The sequence below is a fragment of the Talpa europaea genome, assembly GCF_964194135.1.
Source record: "Talpa europaea genome assembly, chromosome: 1".
Taxonomy (NCBI): Eukaryota; Metazoa; Chordata; class Mammalia; order Eulipotyphla; family Talpidae; genus Talpa; species Talpa europaea.
In genome coordinates this window covers 49,232,724-49,248,319 of record NC_140073.1, presented here as the reverse complement: position 1 = coordinate 49,248,319, position 15,596 = coordinate 49,232,724, and the positions used below count along the sequence as shown (strand labels likewise).

General features: G+C 37.2%; 1 protein-coding gene across 1 annotated transcript in view; it reads left to right on the top strand.

Moving 5' to 3' along the window:
• The window catches only part of RSF1 (remodeling and spacing factor 1), a gene marked incomplete at both ends in the record, with an annotated part of 130,086 nt that overhangs the window by 25,064 nt on the left and 89,426 nt on the right, over positions 1-15,596 (top strand). Inside the window, one exon of the mRNA XM_084250502.1 lies at positions 10,776-10,867. Within this exon, the coding sequence (XP_084106628.1) occupies positions 10,776-10,867 (92 nt within the window). The remainder of the gene's footprint in view (positions 1-10,775; positions 10,868-15,596) is intronic.

Sequence of the window (15,596 nt, the reverse complement as noted above, 5' to 3'; positions counted from 1 at the left end):
TATGTGAGTTGGAGGGGACTTTAAATAGCCCCATGTTGATTTCCAAAGGAAATTTTCACAATTTCCATGCTCTTTCTTGTCCTGTTGTGTGGGGGCAGAAACAACTTAAAAATCCATTAGACGTCAAATGTAAATGAAAATATGCATTTCATATTTTATGACTTTTCAATAGACCAGTGTTAGTAAACCAGTCTTTATAGGAACATTTGTCTTTTTTTAAAATGTGAAGCTTAAGCCAACAGTTGTCTTATTTTCAGTTAGATTTTATTTTATGCATAAACTCAGCATTGAAATACTGTTACTTCTTAGCCAACATGGAGGAGTAAGGGGTGGATTTGGGATGTTTTTCATCATAACTGAACAATCTTGATGGAACTTTTTTCAAAAACATTAAGATCTTAGTTATTCTGAACCTCTAGGAGGAAGGGTTCTTTAAACTGGGATATTTGTATGCCTTTTAGGTTGTCTGTAAATTCTTTGAACATATTTGCAGAACTTTTTGTTTACATTTTTCTTAGGATGTCCATAGCTTTCATTCAAAAACAAAGAGATTGTCTCATGCTGGATTTCCCAAGAAACAGACCCTGAGACAAAATGTGAGTGCAAGTAGTTTATTTGAACAGTGATGCCAGGAAATACTCGTGAGTAAAGAGGAAGTGATGCTAGGAAGGGGAAAAAAGGCAATACAGGATGTGTAATCGAGTAGGTTTACTTCTATCTAGGCAGCCAGGGCAGAATCCTTCTGTTGTGCTCTGAGAGACTGTGTAAATTATATCTCAGATTTTCTCACCAAGAGTAAAGGAGCTTCTGTTGTTACTGGTTGAGCCTTGTTACTAGGAAGGGTTAACTTCCTTGCTTTGTAGTCTAGGAAAACCCTCTAGCAGAATATTGCACATGTAAGTTGCCCTGGCAGATTGGCCTGCACTGGAATCTTAAGGATTGAGAGAATAAAGGTGAGGTGCTGCCAGCATCAGTTATAGAGGTGACAGAATATAATTTCATTTCTTGGTTAATTGATTTTTTTTCTTTTATTTATTTGTTTTTATAACAAATTTTATTTTTATATTCCCCATACAATTGCAACCCCCTTATTTTGACCCCAATCCCTCCCCTCCACGCCTCCCACCTCCCATAGAGTGTCTCTGGTTCATAGTTGTTTGTTGATTTTGATTTTCACTTTCTTATAGTTATTCATTTTCCTGGTCCCTTGTTTAAGTTTTCTAGATTCCTGCTATGAGTGAGACCATCCGGTATTTTTCTTTTTCTTTCTGGCTTATTTCGCTGAGCATGATCCCTTCCAGCTACATCCATGTTGCTGCAAACTGCATGTGTTTATCTTTTTTGAATGCTGAGTAATATTCCATCTTGGTTAATTGATTTTGAAATTGTTTAGTTGGCTGGAAATTCTAGGACATTAAGGAATTATTTTCCTTAAATTCCATAGTTATTAAATGCTCACATGAGCAAATCAATTACTTGAGAACTCTTCAGACAGAAGACTTAATTGCTTGTGTTTTGCTGATGCTCCATTGGATCACCAACATTTTATTCAGGCACCAGGGTGCCAATTTTTTTTTTTTTGTAAAGATTTGTTTATTTATTTATACAAACACTAGGTACAGTCAGAAGCAGGGGATGGTGAGAGAATTCACCAGAGCCAGAGCGGGGAGCAGAGCAGGCAGATGGACCGAAGTACAATGCTGAGGGGAGCAGCGGGCGGCAGGAGAGGTCTGCACGCCATGTGGGACCCTCGCCCGGCAGCCGGGGATCGAACTGGCACTGCAGAGGCTGTGGGGAGCTTCGTAGCCCAGCACTCACCCACTACGCCACCAGGGGAAGCCCCATGGTGCCTATTATTTTTTAATAGTCAGCTGGTTGCCCCCTAAATCAGATCAACATTTTGCTTTAAATGAGTCATGATCACCATCTGGTGGTGAATAACAGTAATTTTGGTTTGTATGTATTGCCTGAAGGTTTATAAAGTGCTTTCGTACACATTTTTTCATTTCTTGAAATAACTAGTTACTATGAGCCCATTTTATTATGCTTTCTGCCAAGATTTCAGGAAAACTGTAAGATGACATGTTACTTGTGAAATGAATGTTGTTTGGAAGCAGAGTGTGAACTGACACTGGTTAGCAAGGAATAAAGATAAAATTTCACATGGAAATGGAGTTCTTTCCATGTAAGTACATAGTTATGCAGAATTCAATATTAAAATGTCAAGATACTTTTTCCATTGTTATAAGACATCAAACTGATGTCATAGTATCTGAAGTCATGGTTTTGAATCAAGGTGCTATTCAACTTTTTAAATATAATGGGATGTATATCATGAGGATAGAAACCTGAACCTGTGGATGTCTGTAGGTGTTAGGAAGTCACTGGTTAGGTATTTAATTAAACATAAGCACTTCATTATCTACTCTTATATACAGATGTCCATAAGAGCATTCATTTCCATTCCTCCCATTAAAAGGGAGAGGATTAAAAAAAAAGAGCAAATAAGTTGTTTTGGATCAGTGATATCACCTGATTGTTCACACAGTGAACTGAAACCCAAAGCTCCTTTGCCATCATTTTGTTACCTCATTTTCCTCCATACTAATTAATTTCTCTTTTATACCTACAAAATCAACTATTTTTTTCTAGCTGCCTGCCGAATGTCCTTCCACTCTCACCAGTGTTTTTTACTTTCCTTGTTCCTTTTCTGTCTTTTGCTTTCTTGCTCCTTTGTTTTTTTTGTTCTTTTTTTTAAAGATTGATTTATTTATGCATACAAGAGCTGAGTTGTAGGCCAGAGATGTGGGGAGGTGAGAGGATTTACCAGAGAGAGTGGGGAGCAGAACAGGCAGATTGACTGAAATACACTGCTGAAGGGAGCAGCGGGTCAGACAGGAGAGGTCTGCTGCACCAGGTGGGTTAGTGAACTAACTTGGGATCCAGCTGGGGCTGCTCTGGCTGCTATTGATAGCTTGATAGTGCTGAGACTTAACTCCTTGTGCCACCAGGGGGGTCCCAATTTTCTGGTTCCTCTTCCATTTCATAAAATCATTGGATATAAGGAACAGGACAGTGATTGGTGCTGGGAATACAGTGATGAAAAGGCAGGTTTGGCTGTTATCTATATGGAACTTATATCTAAGAAAAAAGGAAGAAAAGGAGATAGATCATAGATAATTGCAAAGGGAGACTATAAAGATAATTAAGACTCTGTGATGTCAAAGAACCTACCCTTATTTTCTCTCTCTTTTTTTGTTAATACTTAAATTTTGTTTTCTCTCAATTACAGCATTTGGGATACATTTAAAACAACATTATAGTGACTGTACTTATTTTCTGCTTTATTTAAATATTAAAATGGCAAGAAAAATTTTCCCATTATTTTGTTTAACATCATTGATTAGATCAGTTCTTGTTGGGGAGCTAGGCATTTTACAACTTGGGCTGGTTTTCAGTGGTATTCAACTTCTTTTGTAGGGTGAACATTAAGGTTGTGTTTTACATTTTGAGTAACAGTGATACTGTTTTAATTCTAAAACTGGTGTTTCTGTCTTTTTTGTCATCACATTCCTAAAGAGAAAAAATTAATTTAATTCTAAGTTAATTTCCAACAAGAGAAATTAAATACTGAGGAGTACAATTTTGTCAGATATGGTTAAATTGTGGCAAACCATAAACTATTACTGTGATATTTTTTGCCCCCTCACTGACCAGTTTTTGCCCCTTGGGGATAATAATGTCCCTATTGAAAATTATAGTGGATTTTGATTTTTTTTTAAACTTTTTTTTAATAGGTTTTTTTTTTTGAATAGAGGCATGTTTTATTTACTTATTTGTTTGTTTGTTTGTTTTGTTTATACATGCACTGGGTATAGTCAGAAGCGGGGGAGGGTGAGAGAATTCACCAGAGCCAGAGCGTGGAGCAGAGCAGGCAGAAGGACCGAAGTACACTGCTGAGGGGAGCAGCGGGCGGCAGGGGAGGTTTGCGCGCCATGTGGGACCCTCCTCCGGTGGCCGGGGAGCAGCCAGGGATCGAACCGGCGCCCCAGAGGCCGCGGGCAGCTTCGCAACCCAGCGCTCAACCGCTGCGCCACTAGGGAGGCCCGGATTTTGATTTTTTTAATTATAAATTTCTCAGAAAGCAATTTGGAAATGGAGCGACTGTTTCAAAAGTCTTAACTTTAAGAATAAATTGGGAAATAGTGATGATGGTTGCACATATTATGAATATAATTAATGCTGCTGCAATGTACACTTAAAAATGGTTAAAATGACAAATTTTTGTCATTGTGTTTTAGCACGACTACAAAAGTAGTCATATAATGAAACCTTTGTCTTGCATGCTTTAAACGACTGAATGGTATGATGTGAGAATTATATCTCAATAAAGTTGTTCAAAAAAAGAAACAATAGATTGGGAGGAGTAGTAATTTTTCTCTTGCCACAGCTAATTTAACTATAAAGTTTTTTTTTAAGGTATCATAGTTACAACACTATATAGGTTACAAGATTAAATTTTCTTACGCCCACAGCCAAATCTCCTTTCAGCATCTACCACCAACCAATGGGTCCTTCTACCCATTCCTACCCTTCTTCTTTGGTAGCTGCCATTCTGTTGTAGAGTCTAAAGCTTTGCTTTTTTCCCTTTATATTCCATAAATGAGTGAAATCATGTCTTCTTATTTTGTTTAGCATAGTCTCCTCAAGGTTCTTCTATGTTATCACAGATGAATGGCAATATTTCATCTTTTTTAATGGCTGAGTAGTATTCCATTGTATATATATATCACATCTTCATTCATTGAGTACTTGGGTTTTTTTCATATCTTGCCTACTGTGACTACCATGAACATGGGGTATGTATATCTTTTCAAGCTTGTCTTTTCATATTTTTTGGATAAATACTTGGAAATATAATTATTGGACCATATGGTACTTCTGTTTTTAATTTTTGAGACACCGCCATACTATTTTCCATAATGACTGTACCAGTTTAATTCCCACCAACAGTGGATAAGGGTTCCTTTTTCTCTGCATCCTCACAAACATTTATTATTTGACTTTTAATTGGTTATAATTTTGTTGTTGAGTTGTACAAGTTGTTGATATATATTGGATATTAACCCCTTGTCTGATAGATGGTTTGCAAATATCTTTTCCTTTTCAGTAAGTAGGCTGCCTTTTTGTCTTAATTGGTGGTTTCTTTCACTTCACAAAAGAAACTCTTTAGTTTGATACCGTCCTACTTGTTTATATTCTTTTTTGCTTCTTTGCTGTTGGAGACAAGTCCACAAACACATCATTGAGACTGATGTCATAGAGCTCTTACTTAGGTTTTCTTCTATGTATTTTATGGTCTTGGTCTTTGTTAAAGTGTTGAATACATTTTGAGTTGATTTTAGTATAAGCTGTAAGATACTGGTCTAGTTTCATTGTAGCAGTGTATTTTCCCAGCAGTATTTATTTATTTATTTATTTATTTGTTTGTTTGTTTGTTTATTGTTATGTTTTTTGTGGGACCCTTGCCGGTGGCTGGGATCAGACTGGCGCTGCAGAGGCTGCAGGCAGCCTCGCAACCCAGCTCTCAACCACTGCACCACCAGGGGAGGCCCCCCAACAGTATTTATTGAAGAAATTTTCCTTTCTGTTTTCTATACTCTTGGCTCCTTTGTCATTAAGTAAGGGCCCACATATGTGTGGTTTTATTTCTGGGATCTCAAGTCAGATCCATTTGCCTGTTTTTATTGTACTACATACTGTTTTGATTACTGTTGCTTTATAATATAATTTGAAGTCCGGGAGCATGATATCTCCATTTATTTTAGCTGTTGAAGGTTTTTTGTGGTTCCATACAGATTTTAGGATATTATCTTCTATTTCTGTGAAGAATGCCATTGGGATTTTAATAGGGATTACTTTGAATGTGTATGTTGCTTTAGGTAAAATAACCATTTTGACAATATTGATTCTTCTGATTCGTGAGCACAGAATATCTTTCCATTTTTATGTGTCTTCTTCTGTTTATTTTTTCCTTTTTTAAAGATTTATTTATTTATGTATACAAGAGCTGGGGTGAGGCCAGAGATGAGTTGGGTGAGAAGATTCACCGGAGACGGAGTAGGGCACAGAACAGGCGGATCTGCTGAAATACACTGCTGAGGGGAGCAGCGGGCAAGACAGGAGAGGTTTGCTGTGCCATGTGGGTCACCTCCCTGGCTGGGGATTGAACTTATGCTGCAGTGGCTGCAGATAGCTTCATAGTGTGATGCGTCTTAACCCCTTGCACCACCAGGGAGGCCCCTTCTTTGGTTTCTTTCAACAGTGTTTTATAGTTTTCATTGTGCAGGTCCTTCACATCCTTGGCTAAATTTATTCCTAGGTATTTTATTCCTTTTGCTCTTGCCACAACTGCTAACTGGATTACATTTAGAAATGTAGTACATAGGAAGCAGCATCCCAAGATCAAAATCCAGATACAGACCTGGGTAGAAGGGGTTACTTGAGTCATAAGTTAGGTATTCTGCACTATTCCTGAATCCCTTTGATATTTATGAGAAAAGTGCCCTGGATTGGAATGCAAGAGGTTTTAACTCTTGCATGACTTCTGTCTGGTATTGGGCAATGCACACCACATTTTAAGATGTTAAGTATTCTATTCTATTGGATATTTGCTTTCAATTCAAAAATTTTAGGTTTTTTGACCCTTGTTATAAGGCAAATAAATACCTCAATATCTAGACATAGACATTGAATATGAGCTGGAAGACTCATGCTCATCTGGTGCAACTGCTTCATTTATGGATGAGAAAAAATTAAGTTCAGACTTTTAAGTGAAATGTGAACATTTGAAATTACGAAGAATATGAAAAATGAGGTGTGGTACAGACAGATTTATTTGATTTTATTATTAATGTCTGTGTGTAGTGGCATCTTTCTAAATTATGAATTATGTGTTTAAATGGAATGTTGTAGATTTTGCTTTTAAAAAATGAACAAATTGATAGACATGTTCTTCCCTTCATTGACTTGGTTGGCTGCTGCTTTATGTTCATTTATTAGCGAACCTGATGATTGTACTTTATGTAAAATGTTTCCCAAAAAAAATTGTAATTGGATGAATTAGTGTTCCAACATTTTTACTAGGCTTGCAATTATTAGGAAGTGTTGGGAGGAAATTCCTTAGTCATCCTTAACTACTATCACATCACTGATTCTTTTTATTTTTTTAATTTATTTTTAATTTTTTTACATCATTGTTCATTTTTAAACAATGTTTGCTTCCCCCCACTTCCTCAGGTGTAGTCCCCGTAGAATTTCCTTCACCAATGCACCCATGCACCATCACCTCAGTCCCCCGTGCTCCTCCCTCTCTCCTTCCCTCCCTCAGATCCCTCTCCCTCCTCCTCTCCTGCAGTATGTCTCTGATTTGTAATTGTCGGTTTTTGCTTTGTTGTGTTTTGCACTGTTATTATTTTTTTACACTGATGCCTTGTTGGGTTCCCCTATATTCCTGCTATAACTGAAACCATCTGATATTTTTCTTTTTCCTTTTGGCTTATTTCACTGAGCATAATTCCTTCTAGTTCCATCCATGAATGGCATGAGTTTATCTTTTTTGATTGCTAAATAATATTCCACTGTGTGTGTGTGTGTGTATATATATATATATATATATATATGCCACTTCTTCTTGATCCAGTCATTCTTTTTGGGCATTTGGATTGTTTCCAGGTTTTACCTATTGTTAATAGTGCTGCAATAAGCATGGGTGTACAGGTGTTCTTTTGAATCAATGTTTTTGTGTCCTTTGGGTAGAATCCTAGGAGTGGAATTGCTGGGTCATATGGTAGCTCCATTTTTAGTAGACTGAGGAACCTCCAGACAGCTTTCCGTAGTGGTTGGACCAGTTTGCATTCCCACCAGCAATTTAGGAGAGTTCCTTTTTCTCTTTCTCCTACCTCCCCTACAGTTCTGCCCTCAGTATTCTTAAATTGAGTAGCAAGGAGGAGAGACAGAAAATAGGGTCATCTGATTAGAAGTAGATGCTGGAAGCCATGGCCTCTCATACCTTAGATTTTCTCTGCCAGGACATTGCAGACTGCTGTGAGGACGGCTCACATCATCTTACCTATTGTTCATTGATTGTTCTGTTGAAGTTTTTGACTGTTTCTTATCAATTGAAAAAATATTAACTATTAAGAGCTGCTGGTGTCCATAAGAGTTGTCAGCATGTCATTTCTGTTTATAATAAAAACAAGTTGAATGTTAACTATACTTGTGATTTTCTGTAATATATACAATTACCTTTTGCAAATCACCATGTTATACAACTGAAACTAATGTATTATATCTAAAATTTTTTTTAAGTACACTGGAGGTTATAAATTTTAGTTTTAAATATGCTGACTCTACATGGTCCGTCCAGTACAGAAGCCCTAGTCATTTGTGGCTCTTGAGCACTTAAAGTATGGCTAGTATGAATTGATAACGTGCTGTAAGTATAAAATGCACAATATATTTTGAATACTTAAAGATATAAAATATCTGAAATTGAAAATACTTATGTTGAACTCCCATTAGGGTTATATATTACTGAAAGTGTATAAATTAATGTTGACCTTTTTATTACTTAAGAATGGACTACTAAAAATTTGAAAGTATGTGGCTCATCTTATATTTTTATTGGATGGTGTTATGTGAAAATCAGTGCTCCAGTGAGGAAATCAAGTAATATATAACCTATTTAACATGCTTAAATCAATAATTACTCTTTGCTCACAAGACCAATGAATCAATAAAAACTTCAGTAAATCCTGAGTTAAGAAAAAAATAGTTCATAATAACCTTTTCTTAAAATTTTGCATTATCCTAATATATTTGATTATGGAATCTTTTTAGGTAGTTTGCATGTCTAATTTCTCTTAGGTTACAAGTAGTACTTGGTATTTAGGAAATGCTGAGTTTGATGGGTGTATGCATCGTTTATTTCCCTCAGGTTTAATTAATATAATTAAACATTATCAGGTCATGCCCAAGGGATATTTGGAGGAACTCTGGGTTTTTCACAGTTACAAAAGAGGACCTGCGGGGAGATACAGCAATCTTCAAGTATTTGAAGATTCCAATAGGAGAACTGAAAGTGTACTGTCTTTGAAACTAGCGAATAAGAGCAAAAACATGGAAGGAAGGTGTGCAGAATGGCAGATTTTTACTTTATGAAGTGGTATTTTTTTTTAATAATTAGAACTTTGGAAGTTAAGTATTTTCTGTCCCTGAAGGTCATCAAACCAAGATCCATGGGGATTCTACAGAGGAGTTTTAGCACATTAGATGTGGGATAAATTGGAAGAGTGGTTTTCTGAAACAGTTTGAAAACCATTAGTGACTCTGTTTCTGGGATACTCATGAATTTGGGACTTATATTCCTTGATTTTCTTTTCTTTCTTCTTAAATATTGTGCTGATTTTATTTCACACTAGTGGTGGGCACAAAGCAATTCTTCCTCCCCCCCCCCCAAAGATTGATTTTATTTATTTATGCATACAAGAGCTGGGGTATAGGCCAGAGGTGTGAGGGTGAGAGGATTCACCAGAGACAGAGTGGGGAGCAAAACAGGCAGATTGACTGAAATACACTGCTGAGGGGAGCAGCAGGCGAGACAGGAGAGGTCTGCCACACCATGTGGGAAGCTTCCTGGCTGGGAATGAACTCGTGTTGCAGTGGCTGTGGATAGCTTCATAGTGCTGAGACTTTACCTCTGCGTCATGAGGGAGGCCCACAAGCAATTCTTAATAAAATTGACAGTTTCACTCAGAACATTTTTAATAATGCACATTAAAAGATTCATTTTACTAATTGTTCTTTAATCCAAATGTAGAGTAGTTTGGAAAATAGCATTTAGAAAACAAAAGCCAATGTGAAAATACTCATTTCTAGTATAGGTTTCCTGTGTCTCTGGTTTTACAGTTTTCTTATGGCATCATCAGTTCTAGAAATTTGTTCTTTCAGCTGGTTCCATTGCTGCGATTTAAAAAATTATCTTTTCTTCATGTTTTCTTTTCACTTTCTGGATCCATCCAGTATTCTCTAATATCAATTAAAACTTTCCTTTAAAGTCCACTATGGCATTTCCCCAGTCTGAAACAAGTTTTCATCTCTGCTGCTGCTCTGTTTGGAGAGTGAGAGGCTCTTGCAGATTCACCAGTCTCATGCTTCCTTAACAGGTTTTTCTGGGGTAACCTACTTTTTCCTCTCTGACTTTTGTCAGTCTCACTGTCAGGAATCACTGCCAGAGGAACTTGAGGAAACAAGCTCCTTTGGTTTAGACACTGCTCCAGTCTGCAGCGGAGCAGCTTGCAGCCCTCTCACAACTCTTAGTTTTCTAATTCTAGGAATTTGTGTGTTGGTGCTTTAGATTCACGGAAAAATTGAACACAAGGCACATAGATTTCACATATATTCTCCCCCACACATGCCCGGCCACCCCGCTGTCAATACCCTGCACCACACTGGTACATTGATCACAGTTGATAACTCTGTATGGACACATCATTACATTAGGGTGTGCTTTTGCTGGATCGTGGTTTGAAAGAACACGTAGATGTTTCTGTTCATCTATAAGAAAATGGTTTTCAGTTCAGGGGCGTAAAAGATAGCTAAAGTTAGCACTTGACAAAGTATTCAGAGTTCAGGAAAGTTTTTTTTTAAATAATATCAAATGTTTACAAATGTTTTATTTTGCTGGCTAACGGTGTTTTTTTCTTCCTTTTAAGTACCAAAAGAATTAGTGGAACTCCATTTGAAGTTGATGAGGAAGATTGGCAAATCTGTTACAGCAGATAGATGGGAAAAATATTTAATCAAGGTAAATATTTGTAAATTCTATTTTGAAAATATTACTAGCATAAGTTGATACTGTTTCATACTACAATCAAAGCTGACTTAAAGTAAAAAATGACTCAAATGCATATAACTACTGTCATTATGTGGTTTTTTTTTTTCTGAGACTACTAAGCAATAGTCTTGAGTCCTAGAGTTAGCTTTCAGAGATGTTTTGTCGTTTTTGTGCCTCACACTGTGTTTAGGATTTTTCTCTTCTCTCATTTAATCCTTAAAACCGTCCTGATCAACTCAAGTAAGATACCGATGAGGCCCAAGAAAGCTGTCATTTTTTTTTTTTTTGAGATTACATACAGAGAGCCTGAAATTGTTTCTCACTTAAAAGGAAAAATGTCCAGAGACTTTTAAGTCACTATGGGTATCTTCTAAATTATCAGTAAAGCCAAAGCTATCCTTTTATGTATGTAATCAAAAAAATGGTTGCTTTAGGGTAAACCATATTAAAGGCAAGACCATTCAGGAAAAATTATCTGGAATTGCATGTCAACTGTGAGAACTAAGCAGTTTTTGGACGCCTAAGCCAATGTATATACCTGTGTCCATGATGTCTGTTAGGGGTGTTTTGAATTCCGTAACATACCAGAATATTAGGCTATAATAAGGTGATTGAGAAACCATGTTATTTTCTTCTCTTAAAAAGATGTATATATTCGTGTATTTTCATCTGCCTTTTATTGGGGTGGGGTGTATATGATTACACAGTGCTATTAAAAGAGGAGCCATCAGGAACAAGAGTTGCTTGTTTTAATTACAAAAATCACATGTGCTGTTCCACTTGTCTTGCACAATCCAAATTAAATGGCATAAAACAATAATCATTTTAATTGGTTCACTGATTTTCTGGTTCAGGAATTTGATAAGGTCACTTTCACAATGTTTTGTTGATTGAAGCAGCCACAGTTCTGCCCAGATTCAAGGAGAGGAAGTGCAACCCCAAACTCTCTGTGGTTGAAGTGTTTTAACTTTTTATTAGATAAAAACATTTTAACCCAATATGAATATATTCCAATATCTTTTTTGCATGAGTTTGAAGCACTGCAAAATTGACTTTGCATTTCAAAAAGTTGATGCTGTGGAATTTTCTAAAAGCCTGATTAGCTAATGTTTAATTAAGTCTCTAAAATATATTAAATTGTGATTGATAAATTAGCAAATTTTTAACTCTTCAAAGTGCTATTTAAAATACCAGTGAAGTTGCTGTTTTAACTTTAAACAGAATATTAATGATTAAGCATCAAGGTTCTGGAGCTTAAAAAAGAGAGGCTAGAATTTCAGGATATTGGTTTTAACATTTTAAGATTACAGGCCCTTGCAAATCAATCTGTATGTGAAGTGAGTAGTTTTGGTTTTTTCATTTTTTTTTTTTTTTTATATTTTATGAGACCTGAGGTAGAACTATCTTATATACTAATCCCAGCTATACTTGTTTATTTTCTTTTTTAAAAATTTTCATTAGTTTTTTATTTTTTTACATCATTGCTCATTTTTAAACAATATTTGCTTCCCTCCACCCCCTCAGGTGTAGTCCCCATAGTTTCCTTCACCAACGCACCCGTGCACCATCACCACAGTCCCCTGTGCTCCTCTCTTCCTCCTTCTGATTCCTCTCCCTCCTCCTCCCCTGCAGGATGTCTCTGATTTATAATTGTCTGTTTTTGCTTTGTTGTGTTTTGTACTGTTACTATTTTTTTACACTGATGTCTTATTTGGTTCCCGTATATTCCTGCTGTAAGTGAAACTATCTGATATTTTTCCTTTTCCTTCTGGCTTATTTCACTGAGCGTAATTCCTTCTAGTTCCATCCTTGTTGCTGTGAATGGCATGAGCTTATCTTTTTTGATTGCTAAATAATATTCCATTGTGTATATATGCCATATCTTCTTGATCTAGTCATCTCTTTTTGGGCATTTGGATTGTTTCCAGGTTTTATCTATTGTAAAAAATGCTGCAATAAACATAGGGGTACAGGTGTTCTTTTGAATCAATGTTATGTGTCCTTTGGGTAGATCCCTAGGAGTGGAATTGCTGGGTCATATGGTAGCTCCATTTTTAATAGACTGAGGAACCTCCAGACAGCTTTACATAGTGGTTGGACTAGTTTGCATTCCCACCAGCAATGTAGGAGAGTTCCTTTTTCACAACATCCTCGCCAACATTTGTTGTTGCTTGTTTTTTTGATATGTGCCATTCTTACTGGTGTAAGGTGGTATCTCAGTGTGATTTGCATTTCCCTGTCTGATTTTGTTCCAATACCAAACTGTTTTAATTATTATGGCTTGGTAGTATAGCTTGAAGTTTGGAAGTATGATACCTCCTTTCTCCTTTGTTTTCATCAGTAGGGTTTTGGCTATTTGTGTTTTTTTGTGGTTCCATATGAATTTCATCAGTATTTGTTCTATTTCTTTGAAGAATGTCATTAAGATTTTTATTGGAATAGCGTTGAATCTGTGTATTGCTTTTGGTAGTCTGGACATTTTAATAATGTTAATTCTTCTGATCCATGAACAGGGGATGTCTTTCCATTTCTTTGTGTCTTCTTCTATTTCTTTTAACAATATTTTATAGTTTTGTTTGTATGGGTCTTTCACCTCTTTTATTAGGTTTATTCCCAAGTATTTGATTATTTTTCTTTCAATTATAAAAGGGATGGTTTTCTTGATTTCTTCTTCTTCAGATTGATTGTGTATAGAAAGGCTACTGATTTTTGTGTGTTGATTTTGTATCCTGCTACTTTACTGAACCGGTTGATTATTTTGAGTAGTTTTTCTGTGGAGTTTTTAGGGTTCTCTACGTATATTATCATATCATCTGCAAATAGTGATAGTTTTATTTCTTCTTTCTCTGTTTGGATTCCTTGTATGTCTTTCTCTTGTCTTATTGCCCTGGCTGAGACCTCCAGTATTTATATTGAAGAGCAGTGGTGAGAGAGGACATCCTTGCCTTGTTCCTGATCTTTTTTTTTTTTTTTAAGATTGATTGATTGATTGATTGATTGATTTATGCATTAAAGAACCGTGGTACAGGCCAGATGCACGGGAGGGTGAGAGGATTCACCAGAGACAGAGCAGGGAACAGAACAGGCAGACGACAAAATACACTGCTAAGGGGAACAGCAGGCAAGACAGGAGAGGTCTGCTGCGCCATGTGGGACCCTTGCTGGCTGGCTGGGATTGAACTGGCTCTGCAGAGGCTGCGGACAGCTTCACAGCATCTTGCTCAATCGCCTGTGCCACCAGGGGAGGCCCTTTGTTCCTGATCTTAAAGGAAAGGTCTTTTGCTTTTCACCATTGAAAATAATATTAGGGCCTCCCCAGTGGCGCAGCGGTTGAGCGCTGGGTTGCAAAGCTGCCCGCGGCCTCTGCGGCGCCGGTTCGATCCCCGGCTGCTCCCCGGCCACCGGAGGAGGATCCCACATGGTGCGCAGACCTCTCCTGCCGCCCGCTGCTCCCCTCAGCAGTGTACTTCGGTCCTTCTGCCTGCTCTGCTCCCCGCTCTGGCTCTGGTGAATTCTCTCACCCTCCCGCGCTTCTGACTGTGCCCAGTGCATGTATAAACAAAACAAACAAACAAATATAATAAATAAATAAATAAAACATGCCTCTAAAAAAAAAAAAAAAGAAAAGAAAATAATATTAGCAGTGGGTTTGTCAAATTTCAAGGGCCTTCATCATAAATAGATGTTGGACTTTGTCGAATGCTTTCTCAGCATCTTTTGATATGATCATAAGGTTTTTATTTTTCTTTTTGTTGATGTATTGAATTACACTGATTGATTTTCGTATGTTGAACCATCTTTGTGCCGTGCCCCTGGGATGAATCCCACTTGACTGTGGTGTATTATCCCTTTGATGCATTGTTGGATTCTGTTGGCAAAGATTTTGTTGAGGATTTCGTATCAGTGTTCATTAGGGAGATTGGCCTGTAATTTTTTTTGTGCTGTCTTTGTTTGGTTTTGGTATTAGTGTAATGTTGGCTTTGTAGAACGTATTTGGTAGCATTCCTTATTTTTCAATTTTTTTAAAGCGTTTGTGTAGGATAGGCACTAATTCACTGCTGAATGTTTGGTAGAATTCATTTGTGAAGCCATCTGGACCTGGGCTTTGTTTTTGGGGAGTGCTTTGATTACTGCCTCAATTTCGCTGCTTGTAATTGGTCTGTTTAGGTGTTCTATTTCTTCTTTTTCCAGCTTTGGATAATTATATCGTTCTGGGAATTTGTCCACCTCTTGTAGGTTGTTGAATTTGTTTGCATGTAAGTGTTCATAGTAATCTCTGATTATTCTTTTTTTTAAAAAAAAGATTTATTTATTTATTTATACAAGCACTGGGTAGTCAGAAGCGCGGGAGGGTGAGAGAATTCACCAGAGCCAGAGCGGGGAACAGAACAGACAGACCGACAAAACACACTGCTGAGGGGTTGAGCAACAAGCGGCAGGAGAGGTCTGTCATGCCATGTGGGACCCTCGTCCTGCAGCTGGGGGTGGAAGTGGCGCTGCAGAGGCTCAGGGCAGCTTCGCAACCCAGCGCTCAACCGCTGCGCCACCAGGGGAGGCCCTCTGATTATTCTTTAGCTTTCTACTAAGTCTGTTGTGATTTCTCCTCTTTCATTTATAATCTTATTTATATGTGTTTTCTCCCATTTTTTCTTTGTGAGCCTGGCTAGAGATTTGTATGTTTTGTTCATTTTTTCAAAGA